Source organism: Pundamilia nyererei, unplaced genomic scaffold (genome assembly GCF_000239375.1).
Source record: "Pundamilia nyererei isolate P.nyererei 1_Seehausen unplaced genomic scaffold, PunNye1.0 scaffold00080, whole genome shotgun sequence".
Lineage (NCBI taxonomy): Eukaryota > Metazoa > Chordata > Actinopteri > Cichliformes > Cichlidae > Pundamilia > Pundamilia nyererei.
In genome coordinates this window covers 1,361,403-1,381,916 of record NW_005187481.1, presented here as the reverse complement: position 1 = coordinate 1,381,916, position 20,514 = coordinate 1,361,403, and the positions used below count along the sequence as shown (strand labels likewise).

Sequence of the window (20,514 nt, the reverse complement as noted above, 5' to 3'; positions counted from 1 at the left end):
GTACCTTCGCTTAGTTATGCTGCAATCCATAGCTTTCACATGACATCAGAGCTACTGGGACATCCCGACCTTGAGGGCAAAAGCAGCACTGCAGTTCTTTGGCCTATAGCCATCCTTTGAACATCTTTGAGTTTAACTTAAATGCCAGATAGTTGCTGTGCTCAGATACACCAATCAGCATCAGAATGTTGTAGGGTAGGGCACCAACATGTGAACAAACCTCTCCTGAGTCTGCATTACACGCCAAATCGCACCAACCCCTGTTTCTCCACAACAACCCAGGCTGTCAGTGGTGGCTCATTTAAGCGGTAGGAATAGTTGACCTGACAGGCGAATATATGTGGTCATCTTTACAAATGAATAGTACTGGAGCTTTTCTGGCCCTACACTGTAAAAGTCCAAGTAAACAAAACGTAAGATTTATCTGTGGTAGTTTGTTTAAGCTAGCTGTTTTGTTGTTGTGACTTGGCTCTGTATAAATAAAACTGAACTGAAACTAAATTTAATTGACTCTGAGTTAAAGTCTAACAGGCCTATACTCAATATTAGTAAATGTTGTTAAGTATGCTGCAGTTACATTTAGAATAAAGCTTTAAGAAACAGAGGTTTTGCTGCCTCACTGCAGTTTAGCCCAGTTATGAAATATTGATACCAGTTTTATTCGTATTCCTTCTAGTTTGCACTATGCAGACAATTAGATAAAGATCTTATCAGCAAGCAAGGTGAAAAGTTTCTCAGACAGTTTTTCTGTCAGTCACTGAGGCATGTCACTGGCATATTACCTGCATGCTAATTCTGACTAGTGCTAAAAGTTGGAATGGTTCGAAATACTCTTTTAGCAACACAGTGAGCCTGATTTAAGCAACTGGATCTGCGTAGGTGGCATTTATAATAGAGTTTTAAAACAGGCTCTTTATGTTTGAAAATGAATGGGAATGGGGCTTCTAAGAAAGGTGCTGAAAAAAGGTTTAATCATTGGTAGCTGTTTTTATGTTGGCATAAACTGTCTGCACACCTTTACTGCTTCTGCAATGAAAACCGAGAGAGCAACAGCAAAAACTTTAAGAGGGACAGTAAAAGGGACGTTGGCTGAATATTTGAATTCCAAAATATAGTAAATAATGAAATGAAATATCAGCAACAAGACGGCAAATGGAATATGGGAAAAGTTTTTGAAGTGAATGAACTTATTATGTATTCAAATGCATTTAATAGAAGTTGTGTACCCTAATGCCACTTCAATCCTTTTCATCTTCTGCAATCTCCTCATATTAAGTCCAGTTAAACAAACCTCTCCCCAGCCATGTCTTTAACCTTTTTGCAATGTGTTTTCACTCATCCTCCCTAAACTGTACTGCATCCTCTGACCTTTCCACACCCTCTGGTCAAAGGTGCTCCGAGCTATATATTTACAAGAAGGAGGGGGGAAAAGGGGGGTGCAGAATGTCAAACTTGTTTTGTGTGTTTGTTTGTGCCTTTGTCCATGTGTGTGTCTGCTAAAAGAGGAATCTGATTGGCTTTCTAGGAGGAAGGACATCATTTTAAATAAGTCCTCAATGTTAAACTGTTTGCTGTAGGGCTTAGGGATTGCTCACCTCTCCAAATACTATTTTAGCTTGAAAGCATAATATTTCCCAGCCTGAGCTTTCACATGGGAGAAAGAGGGAGGGCCCTGGTGCAGCAGTTTCATGGAGGTGGCTTGCAGGCATACTCCATTCTGACAGAATGAGGAGGCACTCTGCAAGAGTGTGGCGGAGAGGAAAGGGGCCCTATTAATAAAATGACTCCATAATGGGTAGTTCCCTGCAGCTTGGCAAAGGAAGACAGGCGGATTGATGGACGAGACCAAGTCCTACTTCCTCAAGCATACTGAGCTCAAGTGTGTGGACATGCCTCTGTGAGGCCAAACAGAGGGCCAGACCGAGCAATATACCGAACTTTAGTTGACACAGGAAGGAAGAACCTGAGGTTTCCTTCTGTGTAATGGGGTCACAGTGGCTGTTTTAAATGAGAAACACACAGCTTTTAAGACCAGTCTGAAAGCTGACTTTTATCCTTCATGAAATGTTGAGGCTATTTTCCATATAATACAATCTGCTCAGTATCACAGATGGTTGGTTTGGAGGGTGGACGTCGAAAGAATGTTCCTTAATTGTAGGTAAACAAGACTCCCTGGGTGACAGTGTTATGTTTCTGTAGTGCATAATTGGGATTACTTAAGAATAAAACATTGCTTTGTATAGAAATTTGGTTCAATTACAAGAACAGGGTGTCAGAGTATGACTCATTGTTACCTCCATCGTTTTTTTCTGTGGGAGCCTAGATGTGTGGAGTTGTGCTAATAAAATATTTTTGTGGCACAACAGTGCTACAGTCTGCTCTAACAATACAGCAGCCTCCTGAAGGCATCACTCCATCATCCTTTTATTACATTTCTTTGTAACAGTACATTGATTAGAGTGGCCTCAGCATGACTGTCTTTTTAATTGTGTATTTGCTGATCTGAAAGCTGCTCAGAGCTCCGTGGTAGGATCTGTTCTAACCATTTCAACAATGCTCTAAGGCATTCTCGACACACAAAGCAAAGTTCATTGTTCGAATATACATCAGTTTGTATCACCATAGCGACCTCCTTGGATGCTGAGCAGGGGACCTCATAAATATGTAATCCTGACAGATTTGAGGAATTGTCCTCCTCAACTGTTTCTCTCAAGCCATTTTGTTAATGTCAACAAGAGGGAAAGTTAGTGGAATAAGCAGTGACAATGCGCCAGTGGTGTATATCATTAATAATTACATACACAAGAATTTCTGTGGAATAAATGCTGAAAAACACAAATCCGTCTGTTGCTTCTGTTTTTCAGCAGTGGATATAAAAATAATAGATGAAGCGTGTATACTGCCAGCTAGTTTCCTTTGTGGAGCTCTGTGGTTGCGTCACACTGTGTATTATACAGAATATAGTGTAACAGGTAAGACTTTGTATTTGCCAATCAAACGTGATTGATTCTGATTAATATGTTACACTTCTAGGGCAGCCTTGCAGCACCTTGTGTTTTCTGTCCAGTAACAAAGTATTTGTCCCTTTAAATCTGTGCAAATTGGCATTTCTTAAATTTTTATTTATTTATTTTCAAAAGAGTTAAGGAATAAAGTTTTGCTGGGGGAAACTATGAAACAGACATATTTACTTAAAAGAAAAAAGAGAGAGAAATGTGGTAGACAGAGCAGACAGCAGATAAGCTTCTCTTCACCCCGGCATCGCTGTGCTTTTTCTATCTGTATGTGTGTGATGTGTGTGTTAAGTTTGCACTGTAGCCGTGCATTTTTATCACTTCTGCGGAGGGTTGCCACTCATCCATTATAATAAGGAATATTCCTTTTGGGAAAGAAAAAGGTTGCGTTCCAGATTAAACATAGCTGGCCTGGCCCCTGGCTCGTTGGACGCTGAAAGAATAGCTCGTCCATCTCGGCTCACGCTTAAGAACGCTGTCCCTTTTGCCACCTTGTGTAATTGCAAGAGCTTATGGGGAGCTAAAATTTTGCCCTCTGCTCCTCGTTAAACTACCACTTGTAAAAGCGCTCAAGCGTGGATGCAGCACACTGCAGCTCAACGTTCCCAGACAATGATATAGATTTCCTCTACAAAAGAACAATTGAAAGGGTTGTCACAAATTTGTCTATTGTCACTGGTCGCTATCATTTCTCTGTTAATTGCCATCATTGTAATAGAATATTAGATGCACTACTGCGAGGGGAGTGTTGATGAAGGGGCAGCGCGAGCTGAGTTTTTCTCCTCGACCATGACCTTATCTGTCACAGCGGTAATGATAATAATGATGTGATACATCACTGATCGATGGAGGGATTTCTTTTTTGCCCCCTTTACCCACCCGGCTGCAAGGCTGTGCTGCAGGTTCGGCTACAAGCAGCTGTCCCTAGAAATAGGAGGGAGTCGGCCCTTTAGTCAGAAACACTTGAGAAAAATGGATGCTTGCCAGCAAGACAGCTTAAACCAGGGTTCTACTTATGAAAAGCGCTTTTACTGTAGGGTATATTGAGGGCCAAACCTGTTCACATGATCTGTATTTATTGCTTTGAGTTGTGCCAATAGAGAATTGGCACTGTGATATTTTTTTTGTAATCGAGGCATTTGTAGCAGGATTTTTTTCATGCTGAATTGGCCACAAATGATTTTGAGCATCACCTGGTAAACTGATGCAAATAGCCCAGTCGGTGCTTTGGTGTTGGCAGCGTGAGCACAAATCCCAGTAATCCTTGACACCAAAACTGACACCAAAATTGCCTAATAACTACACACAGCTCAATTCTTTCCACTCAGATAAAAATGAAGTTCACAGCAAGTGTAATAAAAGCAAGAAAAGAAACCACTGTGTATCCCAGTGCAGCCAGCACAAAGCCGCACCAGGTGCCAGTACAAAGACAGAGACACAACAAAAGGATAGGCACAGCCTACTCTCAGGTCACTATCTGTGGCTCAGGCCTTCGTTCCTTTGGCATCAGATATGATCTATATCAGTGTCACCCCCAAATTGCAGGAAAGCTCCTCTAGCCTTCAGCCATGAGCTGAATGTAAATGTGCATTTGACACCTATCTAAATAGCTGTCATAATTCATTTCCAGAGCTCTTAAATCTCCCCCTGTCACCTGGCACCTCTGCTGTTTTCCTGTCCAAAAACAGAGCACATTAGCCTTTATTGATGTGTTTGTCCTTTGATACATAATTCATCATTCAACCACATTTTTCTTTTTTTTCTAGAATTAGCATGTATTTTTCTGTGCTTGTTCAAACATATGGATTGACACAGACAAAGAGGTTGTATTTGGTGTGAGTTTGAACCTTGTGCTATATGTCAGAAAAGGTCTCTTTTTCACGGCTTATTGAAGCAGAGTGATATAGAGCTTTACCGTCATGTTACTCCAAAGATGACTTACCTTCAGTGGTCACGACAATAGAGAAAAAAAATAGTTTCACAGACAGAACTTGGAGCAAAAAAGTCTTTTAACTTCAACCAAAAGGCATGCTGTAGATAAAACCTTCAGAGGTGCATTAAATACTGCGTAAACACTACTAATCAATCAAAGCACACAACCTGTAAAGGACACCAAATATTTCCTCTGGTTCTCCAGAACTCAGAGGAGGATGCTAGTCTTCTAGCATTTGCATTGATTAGTTGTTTGACAACACAGTGAATGCGTAAAAGCTCCCAGTGCACCAATTAATGTGCAATCTGTTGGTCAATGCCTTTAAAGCCCAGGCAGAAGTTCTTTCACATGACTTATGAACAATTTGTAATAGCAACAGTGTAAGAGCTTGCACAATGGGATTCAGAAAGAGGAAAGGGCTCTAGTATGAAATCACTACCTTCTTTCTGTGTATTGCTAGTAAGCCAACACTTGACATACACTTCTGCTGGCCCTTTGTTAGAGGTTATTTGGTTCAGATGTGTTTGCTGCAGGTTCAGTTAAAGAGCTGCCCGGCCTCTCGCCCGCTGACTGCCTTCCAGCAGCCTCTTCTTAAGCGGTCATGGACTGTTCCAGTGCATATACCACAGTGAAATAGACTTTTGCTCTTTTCTTCATTGTCACAAAAGGCCAGGCACTTCGCTGGAGTTCCCATTCCCTTTTTACATAGTGATAAGACAGCCATTATCCTTTGAACCTTTCTTTTCACTGTGCCAGGAGAAAAGGAAGAGTGAAAGAGAAGGAGGAGGAGGACAGAGAAAGATTTCTTCCCTGAGGTGAGCCTGGCCTCACCTCTGTGTGGCGGGCTTTTTTTTGTGAGCAGTGAAGAGGTCCTTAACCTTCTATCAGATGGAGGCACACAGTTGTGTTCTGCTTGAATAACTACATTGAAAAGCCCTGAAGCACGGGAGATGGTTCTATAGACTCTGCAAGTGGCATAGAGAGAGAGAGAGAGAGAGAGAGAGAGGGGAGGGTGTATAGTATGACCTGCTGGAGTGTGACCCTCACATGATGTGCACATTCTTTGTTAAAGTGCCCATCAGTGCTTCACTGTGAATCTGTGTTCTTTGTTGGATGGGTCTCGCTGACAGGATGGTCCTTCTCTAATAATGTCACAACAACACAGTTCACACATTTATGTAATACACTTCCTTTAATAGACCTCACTTCATTTTACAAAGTAGCAGTCTTTCTGCTCTCAGGTTGTAAATGGCTTTATGGTGGCAATACTATCAATATTAGAGTGCAGATATCTGAATGTCATACTGCATGAAGGGCTCGTGGTGGCTGATGGCTGATGAAACTGCGGGCCACTTGTTTATACAGCACCACATGACAACACAACCCACCGCAGTGCTCAAGACTTTACATCCACTTATTGACAGCAAGAGGAAAGACGTATGTTATTCACCTTATTGTAGCCGAGATTGTTAGAGTTAACTAAAATGACACAAAAACCAAAAACTATGTGTGGAAAAAATAGTTAATGGGGGAAGAAAAAAACTGAACTTAAAAACATGAGAGCTAACTGAAATTCCACTGTCTACCGATAAAAAAATAACTCAAATTAAAAAGTGCAAGATGTCTCTTTAAGTTTTAATGTTGGTCTATTTATTGAGATGTCTACATGACTATGCTTAGGCTGTCTTCAAAAAGCACTGTATTTGCATTTTTATTTCTGGATGTTTGACATAAACTCTCCAAATTATACAGTCAGCGTAATAAAAACTAAACTAAAATGAAACATTTTGTAACAATAAAAACTAAACGGAAACAACTAAAACTACTTTGGAATTTGAAATGACACTGAAAACAAAAACGTATTAAATGAAAACTAATTAAATAATGCAAAACTGTAATAACTCATCCAGACTTACAGATGAGTTTTGTTTTCTTTTTTTCTTTGTCTTTTCCTTCCTCCTTCTTCTTCTTCTTCTGCTTTTTTTTTTAAAAACTATTTCCCAAGTTCTTAAACAGAGCAAAGAACTTTTAACACAGCTTCTCCAAACATCCCAGTTTGATCTTGGACACAGAAAATCAATTATTCCATAAGCACCAAAATGACCAACATCAGCATTATTAGCTCTCTGATGCTAACAGTCAGTTGTGTATCCTTTGCTGGATAACAGCCTGTAGGCATTTGTTGTGGTTTACAACAAGTCTCGCACACATCTCCCAGCCCATTCTTCTTCTGATGAGTCTCTCAATCTCTCCCAGATTTGATGGTCCTCTGGTATGGATCTTGGTCTTCAGTCAGCCCATTGATTTTCGGTGGGATTCAAGTCAGGGCTTTGCACAGGCCAGTCTGTAACATTCACTTTGGTCTTCTGGAAGTATTTCTTCACTAAAAGTGGCATATGTTTTGGGTCATTGTTGCGTTGGAAGACAAAGTGACGACCAAGACTCAGTTTTGCTGCTGACTGCTTGAGATTTTCTTTTGAAATCTTCTTTCTTCGTGGTTCCTTCGTGCTTGACGAGCTCCAGACGCACTGAAGCATCCACACAACATAATACTCACACCCTGTGTTTTACTGGGTCTCTCTGGCCAAACAGCTCTACCCATATGGAAAAGAAATAGTAAAACCTTATATGATTTACTCATGAAAGTGGCCACTTTCTCATTACTTTCGTATATTTTTTTTAGTAAGTATCCAAAACATACAAGTTTCATTATATAATTTTTCAAGGGATCTTATATGTGTTTTCACTCTTGTATGCTTTTCATACAAGTTTCATACAAGACAGATACAAACTTTATAAGATTTATATATATCTTTTCCATATGGGTAGTTTCATCTTATCTTACTGGAGGATGTGCTTCCAGGATGTATAATCCTTCTCCAGGTTGTCCTTAGCATACTTCAGTATGGCTTGAAGGCGTCTCTTCTGCAGAAGCTGAGTTTTTCTTACTCTCTAACCTCACAGCCCATCCTGTGCAGGGTTCTAGTGATTGTCTTCTTGAGACTACTGTTCCTGACTTGGCTAAGTCATTTACTAGTGTCTTGTTCTGGGGTGTTTAGACACATCTCTCAGTAGTTTTCTTTCCAAACTTTTTGAAATCTTTCACTTGCTAATCTCTGCCAGGCTTGTTCTGTACTGTGTGGCTCTCTTTGAATTTCTTGATGATACTTCTCGCTCCAGTTCTTGACAGTTAGAAACGCTGTGATAATTTTGTATGTCCATCTCCTGGTTTGTGACCATCAACAATTAATTTTCTCAAGTCTAAACTAATTTATTTCATTTTTGGCATTATGCTTTCTCAAGTGACAGCTCAAATCAAATACAGAACAAATGTTTTTGTTCTGTGTATAAATTGGAAGAGAAGCCTCAGTTTTAACTTGATTTTACAAGCTTTGACCATTACACAGCTAAAGCAAATCATTATAGACCAGTAGTTTGTTTCTATGGCTCAAAAAAGGTCAGTTTTTCAGGGGGCTAATAATATTGACCCTGGTAATTTTTCTTTTCTGAAATAATTCTGTTGTTGTTTGCAAATAGAAAAAAATCATGCTCTCTAAAGACAATATTTTTAGAAATGCTATGAGGAAAATTTGTTTCTCTGTTAAAAAGCAGCTGGGAAAACTTTGATTAAAAATTTAAATTTCAAAGGGACTAATAATTTGTCTTCATCTGTAAACCAAGTTATTTGTTTGCCATGACTGTTGTTGGTGCTCTTTCTGTTCTCCTCTACTCTGTCTTTTCTTACACCACATGGACAAAGTATGGAGTGACTTTGTCTATGTGTTTTTAGTGTTTTCTGTCTCATTGTCACAGGTATATAATATCATGCACCTAGCCATGTCTTTACAAACATTTGTGAAAGAATGGGTTATTCTAAAAAGCTTGCTGAATTAAAGCGTGATACTACCAAGATTCCATGATCAACAGCTGAATAAAAATTACAGATCTGAGGCACATACTGTATATATTTCGCCCATGCACTGCTGGCTCAATAACTGCAGAGTTCCACACCACAGCTGCCATTAACATCAGCACAAATACGTGGCATAGGTTTCCATTGCTGAGCGGCTTCTATAGGTATAATCTGTAAGTGCCCTAGTAGTTTTTCCTATGTAGTGTAACCCTTTTCACCAACTGGTCAAGCCAGATGGATGAAACTCCCTTAAATTGAGTCCACCAGAGGTCTTTTCCTATTAGGAGAAAGTTCTTCCTCCCTACTGTCGCCAAGTTTTTGGTCATGTGGATGTAATGTCATTCACACTGTATGCATATGTTTGAACTCTCTGATATTGTAGGGTCTGTAGGGTCTTAATGTTAATTTATGTTGTGTTATTTTGCTTTAAAATACAATGTTATTCTATTTAATGTTTTGGGAAGTTCTATGTGCCATGTTTCTATGTGCCTGTATTTCTTTAAGTGTCAAATAAATATGCCATTTTTGTTTGCACTTCTACTGATGCATGGACTAGTGACTCTGTTGGCTCTTCCAGTATCACTGACATTAGATGACAGAAGTCAAATGCTATAAATTTCTGTCTCCCATGTAAATGATCACAGGCTGTCAGCCACGCTTGTCAAATTAAACGTTTACCATAGTTGGTAAACATGCCATTCCATCTTTGCTCTGCAATGCAGCTTTCACGCTGTCAAATGCTTAGGCATTAGAAACTCTTTCTGGTGCTACAAGCTGAATTCCAGCTACAGAAATGGACCAAATTGGAGTTTTCTCACCTCTTGTTTTCAGTACGGTGTAGACACTAAACAGTCTACAAGTTTCTTTGGGTTCTTTAAACCTAGCCAGTGGACTGCAGCCATTAGCACTTATGGGTTGCAGTTTCCCAGTTTCCTCTCACTTTAATGTGATTTTGATTAGATCGGCTGGAATGAGACAGACGTTAGGTTTGGTGACATTTTAAATGTCTGTTTAGAAAACTGTTGCTGCAGGTGATGTTGCCCGGCAGCTGTTTATTTGTACTCCCCCTGTAATATTTTCCTGCCACACAGTCATCAGATAGCACATTTTTCAGAGACACTGCAAACTTCATTATTATTATTTTTTTACCCCTTTTGTGTTGACAAAGAGAAATAGTCCAGGGAAAATAATAACTTTGTTAGTGATTGTATAAAAGTGCCAGCTCAAGTACCAGCAGCTCTGCTGAATTTATACCCACACTTGAGCATTTCCTGACAGTACTTAAGATAGACTGCCTGTCTAACTTTTGTCCTCTTTGTAAAGACTTGAGCAAGCGATTATTATTTTAGAAAGTGAGTGTGAAATGCCTGCCTGCCATTTTAAACAATATCACCCCTTGCACAAGTTCCACGTTTTAATTCAGGATTCTTCACTTGCCATGTCTCTCTCTTGCAATGACTCTGGCTTAACTTAACCACACGTAACATCCATTGTTTTGTTCTGTCACAGCTGTTGTTTATCACTAATTTGCAGAAGTGATGCAACTCTGTAGGATTTAATAAGCCCTACCTTTCCGCAACATTTACCTGCAGGCTCTGCCTGCCTTCCTTTTCAGGTAGTCTGGCAAACAGCAATTCAGGTGCTCAGGCACTGGGTGTGTGTATATGTATATAAGTTACTTGAGGATTCACATCAGTATTGCTTGCTAAATTTGACAATTTGGAAATAATTTAGGGAGGAGCAAATCAAGTGCCTGTGAGCCATACAGTGAGTAACTTGGCCCTACAAGCTGTGCCAACGTCTTGTGTGCCAAATGTGTGGCAAGAGGGTGGCACGAACAGCGTGCCAGCGCTAGTCTGCCTGGCTGCCAGGCACTTCTCTTTATCCAATCAGACAGTTCGGTTTGAGTGAGACCCCCTATTCTTGTCTCTTCCCATCTCCTCCCGAAGCTTTGTAACCCTCCCGTGAAAAGCACAGATGCACACTTGCACACTATTAAGCCTCCTCAGTACAGTTACACTTACCTATAGACCATAACCAGGGAGTGAATGGTGCAGAGTGCTCCCTCTTTTTGTTTCTGTCTGCTGCTGCTGCTGCTCTCTACTCCTCCATCTTTTTTTTCTTTTCTTTTTTTTTTCTTAGACAACATCACAGGCTAAATGAGCATGCCTCAGTCTGTTTTTTAAGCATTTCATCAGCATTATAGAAAGAAGAGTGTGTCTAGAGATCTGTTTTTCGGGGATGTGTGAAAAAAAATTCTGCCTGTCTGTGTGTGGCTTTATTGGACATGATGAAGGATGATATTATGGTGGATGCTGCTGCTGCTGCTGCTGGGGCTGCTGGGGCTCTGAGATGAGGAAGGATCACATTTGTCTCACACCCGCTTAGTATAATGTGTCTATCTGTCCCTCTCCACAAGACTGGACATCAGTGTTCATCAAAATAAACATATTGTCAACACTGTTTTTCTTCTTCTTCTTTCTTTCTTTTTTCTTCTGGTAGTTTTTGTTAATTTTTCTCCCATTGCTGCTCTTCACATATTTGCCACATCTAATCCAGAAAACACGTAACGCCACTGTGATTGCATGGATTTCTTTATCGCTGAAATTCTAATCTATAGATGGACACGGAAGTGGTAACCCGACAACACAGCGTGAACTCTGATTTATTATGTGGGAGAGGGGTGCTGGGGAAGAAATCAGTGTAAAGGAGCGAAAATAAATATTCTAAGAGCAATTACTGCGAGTAGACGAGCTGCGATTCAATAGGGAGAAGGTGATGCGAGGTACTTGCCGAAAAGATTAAGCTAATGTCGGCACTCCTCTTATGTCTTCCAGGTTGATGATGCCATGCTTATGTTTGATAAGACTACTAACAGACATAGAGGTAAGTGCACAGCTTCTGTTCCCCCTTTCCTGGTGTTTTTTCCCCCCTCTGTCTTTCCGAAAGGTGAGAAAATAGTCATTTTATGTCCTTTCCCCATGAGATAACACAGAACAGTTCCATTTCACATGATATTAGGTGTGCCATCTGTTCAACAATGGGAGCGTGTCAAAGTAATCAATAAGCTGGTACGGTGTTTAGAATGTTTGAGCATTAGATGGAGAGTGTGTGTGTGTCTGCGATGATGCTGGTGTGAGTGTTTCAGAGAGGTGCTTAAAGGGTGTAAAGATTGCGAGATGGTGGGTGCTGTGCAGTCAGATAACAGCATCAGATAAGACCCAGGAGAAGCACTGACTTTATCGCTTTATCTCATCAGCTCCTTATCTGAGATGAGGGGGGACATTTCTCTCTCAAGCAGAAGGACTTTCCAAAGACAGGTTTCCTCCCTGCACCACAATGCGGCGTCGGCGTATTTAAGCCAAGCGACACTCTTTTAGGCCCCGACTTAACCACCGGCAGACACGTATATAGGCCTGTCACTTATCCTCAAAACTGTGCGATGGTTGGTATTGCTGCCTCACACAGGTACGCTAAAGGAACTTTTTAGGAGACAGACTGTCCCTGGCTGTTTATGCCTGTATGTATCATTGTGTGCGTGAGCAGTCGACAGGCGCTGACAGGTATTTCCACAAGAAAAAGGAGCAGACACTGCTGTGTTTGTCACGCCAGTCAGCTCACTTGTAGGCAGAGCTGGCATCACAACCCTCTCACTCAGCTGGGCTGAGCATATAGATGTAAATATTTGTTTGCAGCGAAGAAGTCGTCCCCTCAAAGTGTATAAATGTTTAAGTGCAGTGTTCTGGGATCGAAAGCAGTTATTGTTTTGCGAGTGAGCTCTGTCTTTGGTTTTTAAGCTATATCCGTGTGTGAGTGCTGTGGAGGCAAACTCTTTTGAGTCTGGTAAACAGTTTCTAAGTGTGAAACATGTGAACTATAGTGGAAGTGATCTATGGCTTTGAGGGGATTTTGATCTGTAGTGACAGAACCCAGTGTGAGGTCTGCTTTGAGACGAAGGCTTTTCTCACACTCTCTCTTATTTCTTGCTTTTCTCTCTCCTGTCTGCTGCACCGCCAGCCCTCTGTGAAAGGGGCTGGGCGCCATGCTTGGAGAGTGTGTTAGGCGTTTGCCTTTGGGCAGCAAAATGCCCTTCAAATGAAGACAGTGATGGAGAAACAGCCTCCTTGGCAATTTTTCTGATGACAGCGGGCATATTTATATTGAGTGTGACACGGAGACAGGCGTCAGGTGCAGTTCTTCCTGCGGTTGCTGTTTTGTCTAAGTAGCGTTTTGATTATTTGTTCCAGTGGGAATTTGACACGGTAGATATTTGCTTTTTTTCATCTTGAGGGAAAAAAAACAAAAAAAGCACAACAGGTCTTTCAGATGAATGGCGCAGAATATTACAAACCTCTAAGAAGTTATTCACCAGAGCCATTAATGTGACTGGTCATATTTTTATTTGCTATATTTACTTGAACATTGGGAGGTTATACTGTAAAAAGAAAAATGCTATTTTTACTACTTAAAACCTTTTAAAGGTGCTCTTTTACTGCTGCGCAACAGCAAAGGTTCAGATGGCCTCATTTGAATGTCATTTCTGTAGCTTTTTTGTTTTTATCCCTAAACATTTCTTACCTAAGGTCAGTGCTGTATATTGCTGTATAATGTGATGTTTTTTGTTTTTTTTTTGGAAGAGCTTATTGTGTTTGAGATGCATGATCGACACTTGATTGTGAGTGTTTTCTTTGGGGCTGTGGTGAATTGGATAGAGGACAAACGTCACACTTCACTAGTAGCAGCATTGTCCTTCAGACGGTCCTGCGAGCCTGGCGAAACGACAACCAGAGGAGACATTCTCTACCCTTCTCGTTTCTACCTTTTCCTTTTTTTTTTTTCCTTTTTACTCTCTATCTCTCCCGGTCATTCAGTCTTATTCGTTTTTCCTTTTCTTCTATCCAGTCACACTATTTCTGTCCCCAAACCATCTCCCATTCTGGCCTGTCTTCGCCATCTCTAGTCTTTCTCCTTCTGTCTCTCCTGTTAGAGGACACTCGCTGTAAGCAAAGCTCCTCACAAAGGCACACGCTGCACACCATCTCCTTGGCATTTAAAGGAGTAGAATACAGCCAATTGTGTTGGAAATTGAACTCTCTAAAGCCTCCCTTCCCGCTGCAGCAGTTCATTGTGGGTGAGTTCAGTGTCTTTGCTGAGCGGCTTGGGCTGTCCAGAGGTTGATGCCAGAGGGCGCCTATTGTTCCATGTTCTACTGCAGTGTCCCCCCCCACCACCACCACCACCACCACCCCACCCTCACCGACTCCTGCTCCGCCTCCCTACAACCTTCCCCTTTTTTTTTTCTCCTGACATTCATTTTGTGACAGAGAGGAGAATTTCAGGGCATTATTTCACAAGATATTTTTAACTTTTCTTGTTTATGGGTGGTTTATTCGGTTGTGCAGGAGGTCCAGCAAACAGTGCCTTTGCTCCAAAACACAGACTGGGGACAGGGCCATGAGCACAGCAGTCACAGACTACACATACCAGTCATCATTTCCAACCCCCTCAACATGCCTTCACATGCCAAAATTGGATGACAAGACAAGCTATATGGGTGGGAAATAAAAGCTTTTGGTATAGCCCTGAGTCAAAAATCGTTCTGTCATCCCTTTACCTCCTCCCGTCCCGCTGGCTGACATATGATCTATGATCTCAAATGTGATTTTCACTGTCAAACACAATTGGCAGTGCCATGAAGAGTGTTACAGGGGTGCAGAAAAATGGCATCTGTAAAAGGATGGGATTGAGAGCATGATGAAAGAGTGGCAAATATCATTACCCGCCAAAGCATTGGGGTTTAATTTGTGAGTTACAAGTTACAGTAGATGATAAATGAATTCTTTGTCTTGTTACTCGTAAGCGTCCCTTATTAAGTGCTACTCTACCACACCGTAATTAGCCCTGCTTCTCCACCACAGTAGCACTCTCATTGTACCCCACGTATAATTCAAAAGGTACCTTGTACAAGGTGAAAATATTTAGCATAGATATTATTCATGAGCAGCTTCCCAGCATCACTCTTACTACACACAAATCAAAACAAGAACCACACGCACAACAGAAATTAGAGCAATGCAATTCCGATGCTAAAATATACTTGCAAGTTTCACGGATGATGATTATGATAATGATGATGATGATGATGACAGATCAAGCAGTCCAGCACGGCACAGTCTCCATGGCAACTTGATCTGGTCACGATAAAAGCTTGGCTGCAAGCACCAATAGGAAAAGTGCATTTTTAATTATTGCTGCTTCCCATGGCGAAGCATGGGTTTTTTTTTGTTGTTTGTTTGTTTGTTTTTTTGTTTTTTTGATGACCTGAAGAAGAATTACCAAATCTAAACATCAAGCTTGGTGTCAATACAGTAGCTGAGATATCATCTCACTTTCTGTTTGGCTGCTTCGCTCCAATTTCTATTGGCTGCAACAAACAAACTGTTTGAAAATTTAAACCAGTATAGTAAGTTGTTTTTTTTTTTGTTTGTTTGTTTGTTTGTTTTTTGCCTGTCGCGTTTGGATCTTTAGCCATCAGATTTATTGTCTGAAGGCAAAGAAAGATGCCTAGCGGATTTACTTTACCAAGTGGCTCATCATGGCCTTGCCATATTGGTCCATTTGATTGACCTTTATTATTATTATTATGTATTTATTTTATTTTATTTTCTGTTGTTACAGATGGGACAGACATGACTGTGGGATAGAACAGTGAGAAAGAAAGAAAGAATAAAAGAAAGAGAGGGTGAGAAAGAAAAACAGAGGGGAGAAGAGATAGTGAGAAAGGGAGGAAGAAAAAAAAATACCTGGATCACCCGTTGAGAGAAGAAAAAACAGAAGAGAAAACAAACAAAAAAAGAGCAACATAATAAACACAACACCATCATAATAAACTAGCTAACAGTAAATAACAGTAGATACTTAAATGTTATTAATTAAATGTTATTGTGCAGCACGCAAGATCGACAGCGCGCAATGTGCTTTGAGGTAGCAGCCAAGAAAGGTGTAGTTTGTGTCTGTGAACACCCGTGTGTACACCTGTGTGCACACCTGTGTGGATCAGCACGCTTGTATTCAAAAGGTTTCTCCATGTAACGATGTGCTAGGGAGTGTGGGGAGCCATAGCCCCGTCCCCCAGGGCGTGAAGCAGGTATGGAGGAGAGGAGGTGTAGTAAGTTCTGTGAGGCTCTGAAAGAAGATCACCTCCACCAATTTTGGTCATGACTGGAATCATTTGCTACCTGAATGTGTTCAAAGTTTCAGTTAAATCCAGAATGGCAGTCTCGTCTATTAGGTTGGCATGGGGGAGGTAACTTGTGTCAGCCTTGATCTGTGATGCTTTTGCTTTTCTTTGGCACCTACTAGCAATCATTTGTGCTTCCAAGCAAGGTCATAATCAAGTGGCAACTTAGGGTTAGCTTTGGACTTGACTTTATGAAAGGAATCAGATGGAGTGTAGTCTTTAAAAATCTGCTTTATGCTTCCAGAGTTAAATGTATATTGTAAACACAACCTCAACTTTGACCTGTTCTTGCTGCAGGAGTGCCCGAACCACAGAAACAAGAAACGAGTGAAAAGAAAGTCTTATGTGGCCACCTGTATTTGTCTTCAAAAGTAAAACAGCGCCCATAAATGCCCATGTTTTTAAAAAAAAAAAACTGCTTTGCAGCACAGATAAGAATTTTTACAGTCTGGTACTAAAGCTAACTTCCCCCTTTATAGCAACTGTCCAATAACTCACCCATAAAACTTTATTAAGGCTCAAAGTTAGGGATGTGGCTGCATTGACTGACAGAACACAGGCTGCTGACTCATACAGTTGTGTCAGGCAACTGTCTGCTAGGCTCCACATCCAATCAATGAACTGGAGCTTTTGATTATGTTTGTAGTTTTTACCTCTTTTGGAGATTGTTTACTGTAATTTTCTGGCAAATAATATGTATGATGTGTCAAGTATGTCAACTCATCCAAGAGTCAGTCTGCAGTCTATGGCTGGATAGTTGCTAACCAAGCTTGCTAGCATTAGCTAATAACTTAGCAACCCTCTTGTCCAAAAATGGTTCCAAGAAACAAGGATGGCAATGATTCTAATGTTGAGGCCTTAAAATGGGGCTTCACAAACCTTACGGTGGTTACGTCTGTTGATTATATACAGTATACAGTCTTGAGCGAGTAACTGAGGTCACATAGTTAAAGAAAAAAATTGCTAAATGTTTTGATTGACCTCAAAGGTCACTAGGATGTTAGGAAGGATTTAAGAAGCCTAAAAAGGCAGCAGCTGCACTCAGAACATCTTAATCCATTTGCAGTAAGCTATTTAACTATGCAATGGTGGATGTTGCTGTGATTATGCTATGATGTTACAAAAGTTTGTTTTAGATCATATACCATCTTATTTCCTGTAGGCTCTATAAATGTGGAAAACATGATGGGGAAAAAACTGAATTCATTACTAGTATAGAACTGAAAATAAAATAAAATAAAATAAAACAGACCACAAGTCATAAAAGTAAAACAAAATGGTTGTCACGTTGACATGGTTCTTTGCCCTCTTGTTCACTCATATTTTTTCGTGCTGCTGAAGAGATAATCCACTTTAACCTCTGTCTTTATTAAAGCTTTCAGAGTCTATTACAGACGTAAAATTAATTAATGATAATCCTAAAGACTGGAAATGCAGCGGTGCTTAAAAAACGAGGATGTAACTAAAGCAAACTGAGTTAACTTCACCTCAAAAATTTGAATGTTTATTTTTGGAGCACTTTTCTAAACCTAATTTCAGAGTGCTTCACTCCTTGCAGCAACCTCACACCAAGCAGATTTTACTGTAGTAGGATGTCCATAGTTGGTTTACTAACGGTTCTTGATGAATCTTCCAAATAAGCAAGCATATGGGAGCAAAGGATAGAAAATGCATCTGTAATTTGTAAGACGATCGGCAGTGTTTGTGCTAGTCTTCTATTTTTGTAAATAATCAGACAGTGTTTCACTGTGGTTCTGCCTAAATAATGGTCCTGGTCATGCCACACATACTGCTACATTTCAAATGCTAATCCAAGCAACAGTGACCATCCTGGGAGTGGAAAAAATTCCATCTGCTGATGTGTCTGTCCAGTTGTTGTCTGGAAAATCTACTTGAGTAAGGTATTGTCTTTAGTCCCGAAACATGTAGAGGAAGGTAGCAACTGTTTGCTCCTCCTGTCATATGCCAGAATGCCCTGAGCATAGAATGGGGCACATTTGTGTACTTTGATTCATTTGGTTTCAATTGTTTCCAGTCCCTGTATAACCTTGGTAAAAGCTTAGTTCATATTGTCAACAAAAAGTCAGACTTGTCCTAGGTGGGTGTTGGTCTCCACCAGGGCTGCCTTTTGTCAAAGATTCTGGTCTTCGTTTTTTATGAACAGAATTTCTAGGTACAGCAAAGGGGTGGATGGTGTCTGATTCACTGGACTCAGGATCTTGACTCTGCTTTTTGCAGATATGTGGTTTTGTTGGCTTCATCAGGCAGTGACTGAGAGCTTGCACTGGGGTGCTTTGCAGCTGAGTGCGAATGAAAATTAGCACCTCAAAGTCTTAGCCAATGGTTCTCAGCCAGAAAAGGATGGAGTGCCTGCTCCAGGTCAGTTACTGCTCCAAGTGGAGGTTTAAGTATCTTGGGGTCTTGTTTGCAAGTGAGGAGAGAGTGGAGCAAGCCACTGACAGACAGACAGATTTAATATGCTGTACCGTACCGATCAGTTATAGTGAAAAGAACCCTGAGGATCAAAGTAGTCTAAAGCTGTCAATTTACAGGTTGATGTATGTTTCGACGCTCACCCATGGTTATCAGCTCTGGGTAGTGACTGAAAGAATAAGATACAAGCAGTGGAAATTAGTTTCCTATGTAGCTGAGCTTTAGTAATTTGGGAGGGACTTAGAATGGAGACACTTCACTGAAAGGAGCCACCTGAAGTGGCACCATTATCTGACCATGATGCCTCCTTGACAACTCCTAGGTGAGGCATTTCAGGCACAACTAAATTGCCCCAATGCTTACCTAGAGACAATGGAGCTCTGGGCTGGCTGGTCCTGTGATTACTTCAGTTATTTTATATTGAGTCATAATGACCCCAGCATAGCCCAACAATAAGACAACCACCTATGAGCAAGCACTTGGTGTCAAACTTAAATGCTAACTTAAAAGTAAACACATAGTGAGTGAAAACAGTGTACAAACAGTGCATCATGGGAATCCCCCCAGCAGGCTAGGCCTATTGCAGTGTAACTATGAGAGGGTTTAGGGTCACTTTAGCAAAATGTTTTAAGCCTAATCTTAAAAATACTAAAAGTTTCTGTCTCCCAAATCCAATCTGGGAGCTGGTTCCACAGAAGAAGGGCCTGAAAGCTGAAGGCTCTGTGTCCCATTTTACTTTTAAATGCCCTAGGAAACACAAGTAAGATTTGAGAGAGAAGTGCTCTGTGACTGCAGGCTGATCAGGCACTATAAGGTCTTTAAGATAAAATGGGGCCTGATTATTCAAGAAGGAGAAACCAATAAGGGAGAAATGTGCTCTCACTTTCTAGTTCCTGTTAGCAGCTGGCTGCAAAATTTTGGACTCAACTCAGGGTTTTTCAGGAAGTTTTTGGGATAGCCTGATGGTAATAAATTACAATAGTCCAGCCTAGAAGTCATAAATTGATTAAAAAGAACATACAGCTGTCTCTAATTGGTATTCCAAATTTCAGACTTTTTACCTTGTAATTCTGGGAGCTGAAAGGTAAAGATTATGATTGATGAAGAAGATGCATTGAAAAAGGAAGAAGTACTAGATGCCTTTGAGGCTTCGCTGCTTGGTCCCCAATTAGACTCTTACAATTCTAAGTAGTTCATTAATTGGGTCACAGTGAGTTTGTTTCCTGTGTGCAACATCTCAACTGCTAAAAAAGCAGCGTCAGCCAAGCAGCTATCGTCAAGTTTTTGTTCTCCTGCAAATCTTTAGATAATACCTCTGAGTTAAAATATTCGCAGGTGACACCATATCTATTTTGGGCGATACATGCATTCTCCCTCACCTTTTTAATTACATCACTAAGAAAGATGATGAAATCCTAGTGTAACTTTCTTTCATATTGTTTTACAATAGTTTGGAACCAGACAGCACCCATTAGTGTAGCTTTATAATGACTGTGTGACTGATTGTAAGCCAAATTCCTTCTTTATTTGTATGATGCAAGTAATAGTAATGTGCAACAGTCTTGGGGACCAGGATAAAGAAATGGGAGGCTGGATTGTTTTAGTCACAAGGCTGCTTTGTATGAGAGAGCCACAGTGAGCGAGGCGCGTATTAGAAGCCATGTTCCTGGAGAAGAAGGGGATTCTTGGTGTTTGTATGTGGAAAGGGCCAATGCTGTGTGAATTTATGTATAGCCCCCTTTTTCTATGGCTTAAAGGGCTGGTTTTCTTCTTGGCAGACGAACAGAAGGCTGCATTGTGTGTGTCTGTAATCTCTTTACCTGGATTGGCAGCAAAGCTAGCAAGTGTAGCTCCCAGTGTGGAATTGGCACTGAGGAGTCAATGTCACACTGAGCGAGCTGCCTTCCAAACAAACAAAAAACTGGTTGTGTCTCAGTGAGACTGTGTGTGGATGACAGCGTGCACCTTTTTTTTCTTCTTC

At 40.7% G+C, this 20,514-nt stretch overlaps 1 protein-coding gene across 12 annotated transcripts in view; it reads left to right on the top strand.

Moving 5' to 3' along the window:
* The window catches only part of msi2b (musashi RNA-binding protein 2b), a 272,159-nt gene that overhangs the window by 148,034 nt on the left and 103,611 nt on the right, over window positions 1-20,514 (top strand). For all 12 annotated transcript variants that reach the window (XM_005737865.1, XM_005737859.1, XM_013912045.1 and 9 more), the window contains one exon: window positions 11,698-11,746. In XM_005737865.1, the coding sequence (XP_005737922.1) occupies window positions 11,698-11,746 (49 nt within the window). The remainder of the gene's footprint in view (window positions 1-11,697; window positions 11,747-20,514) is intronic.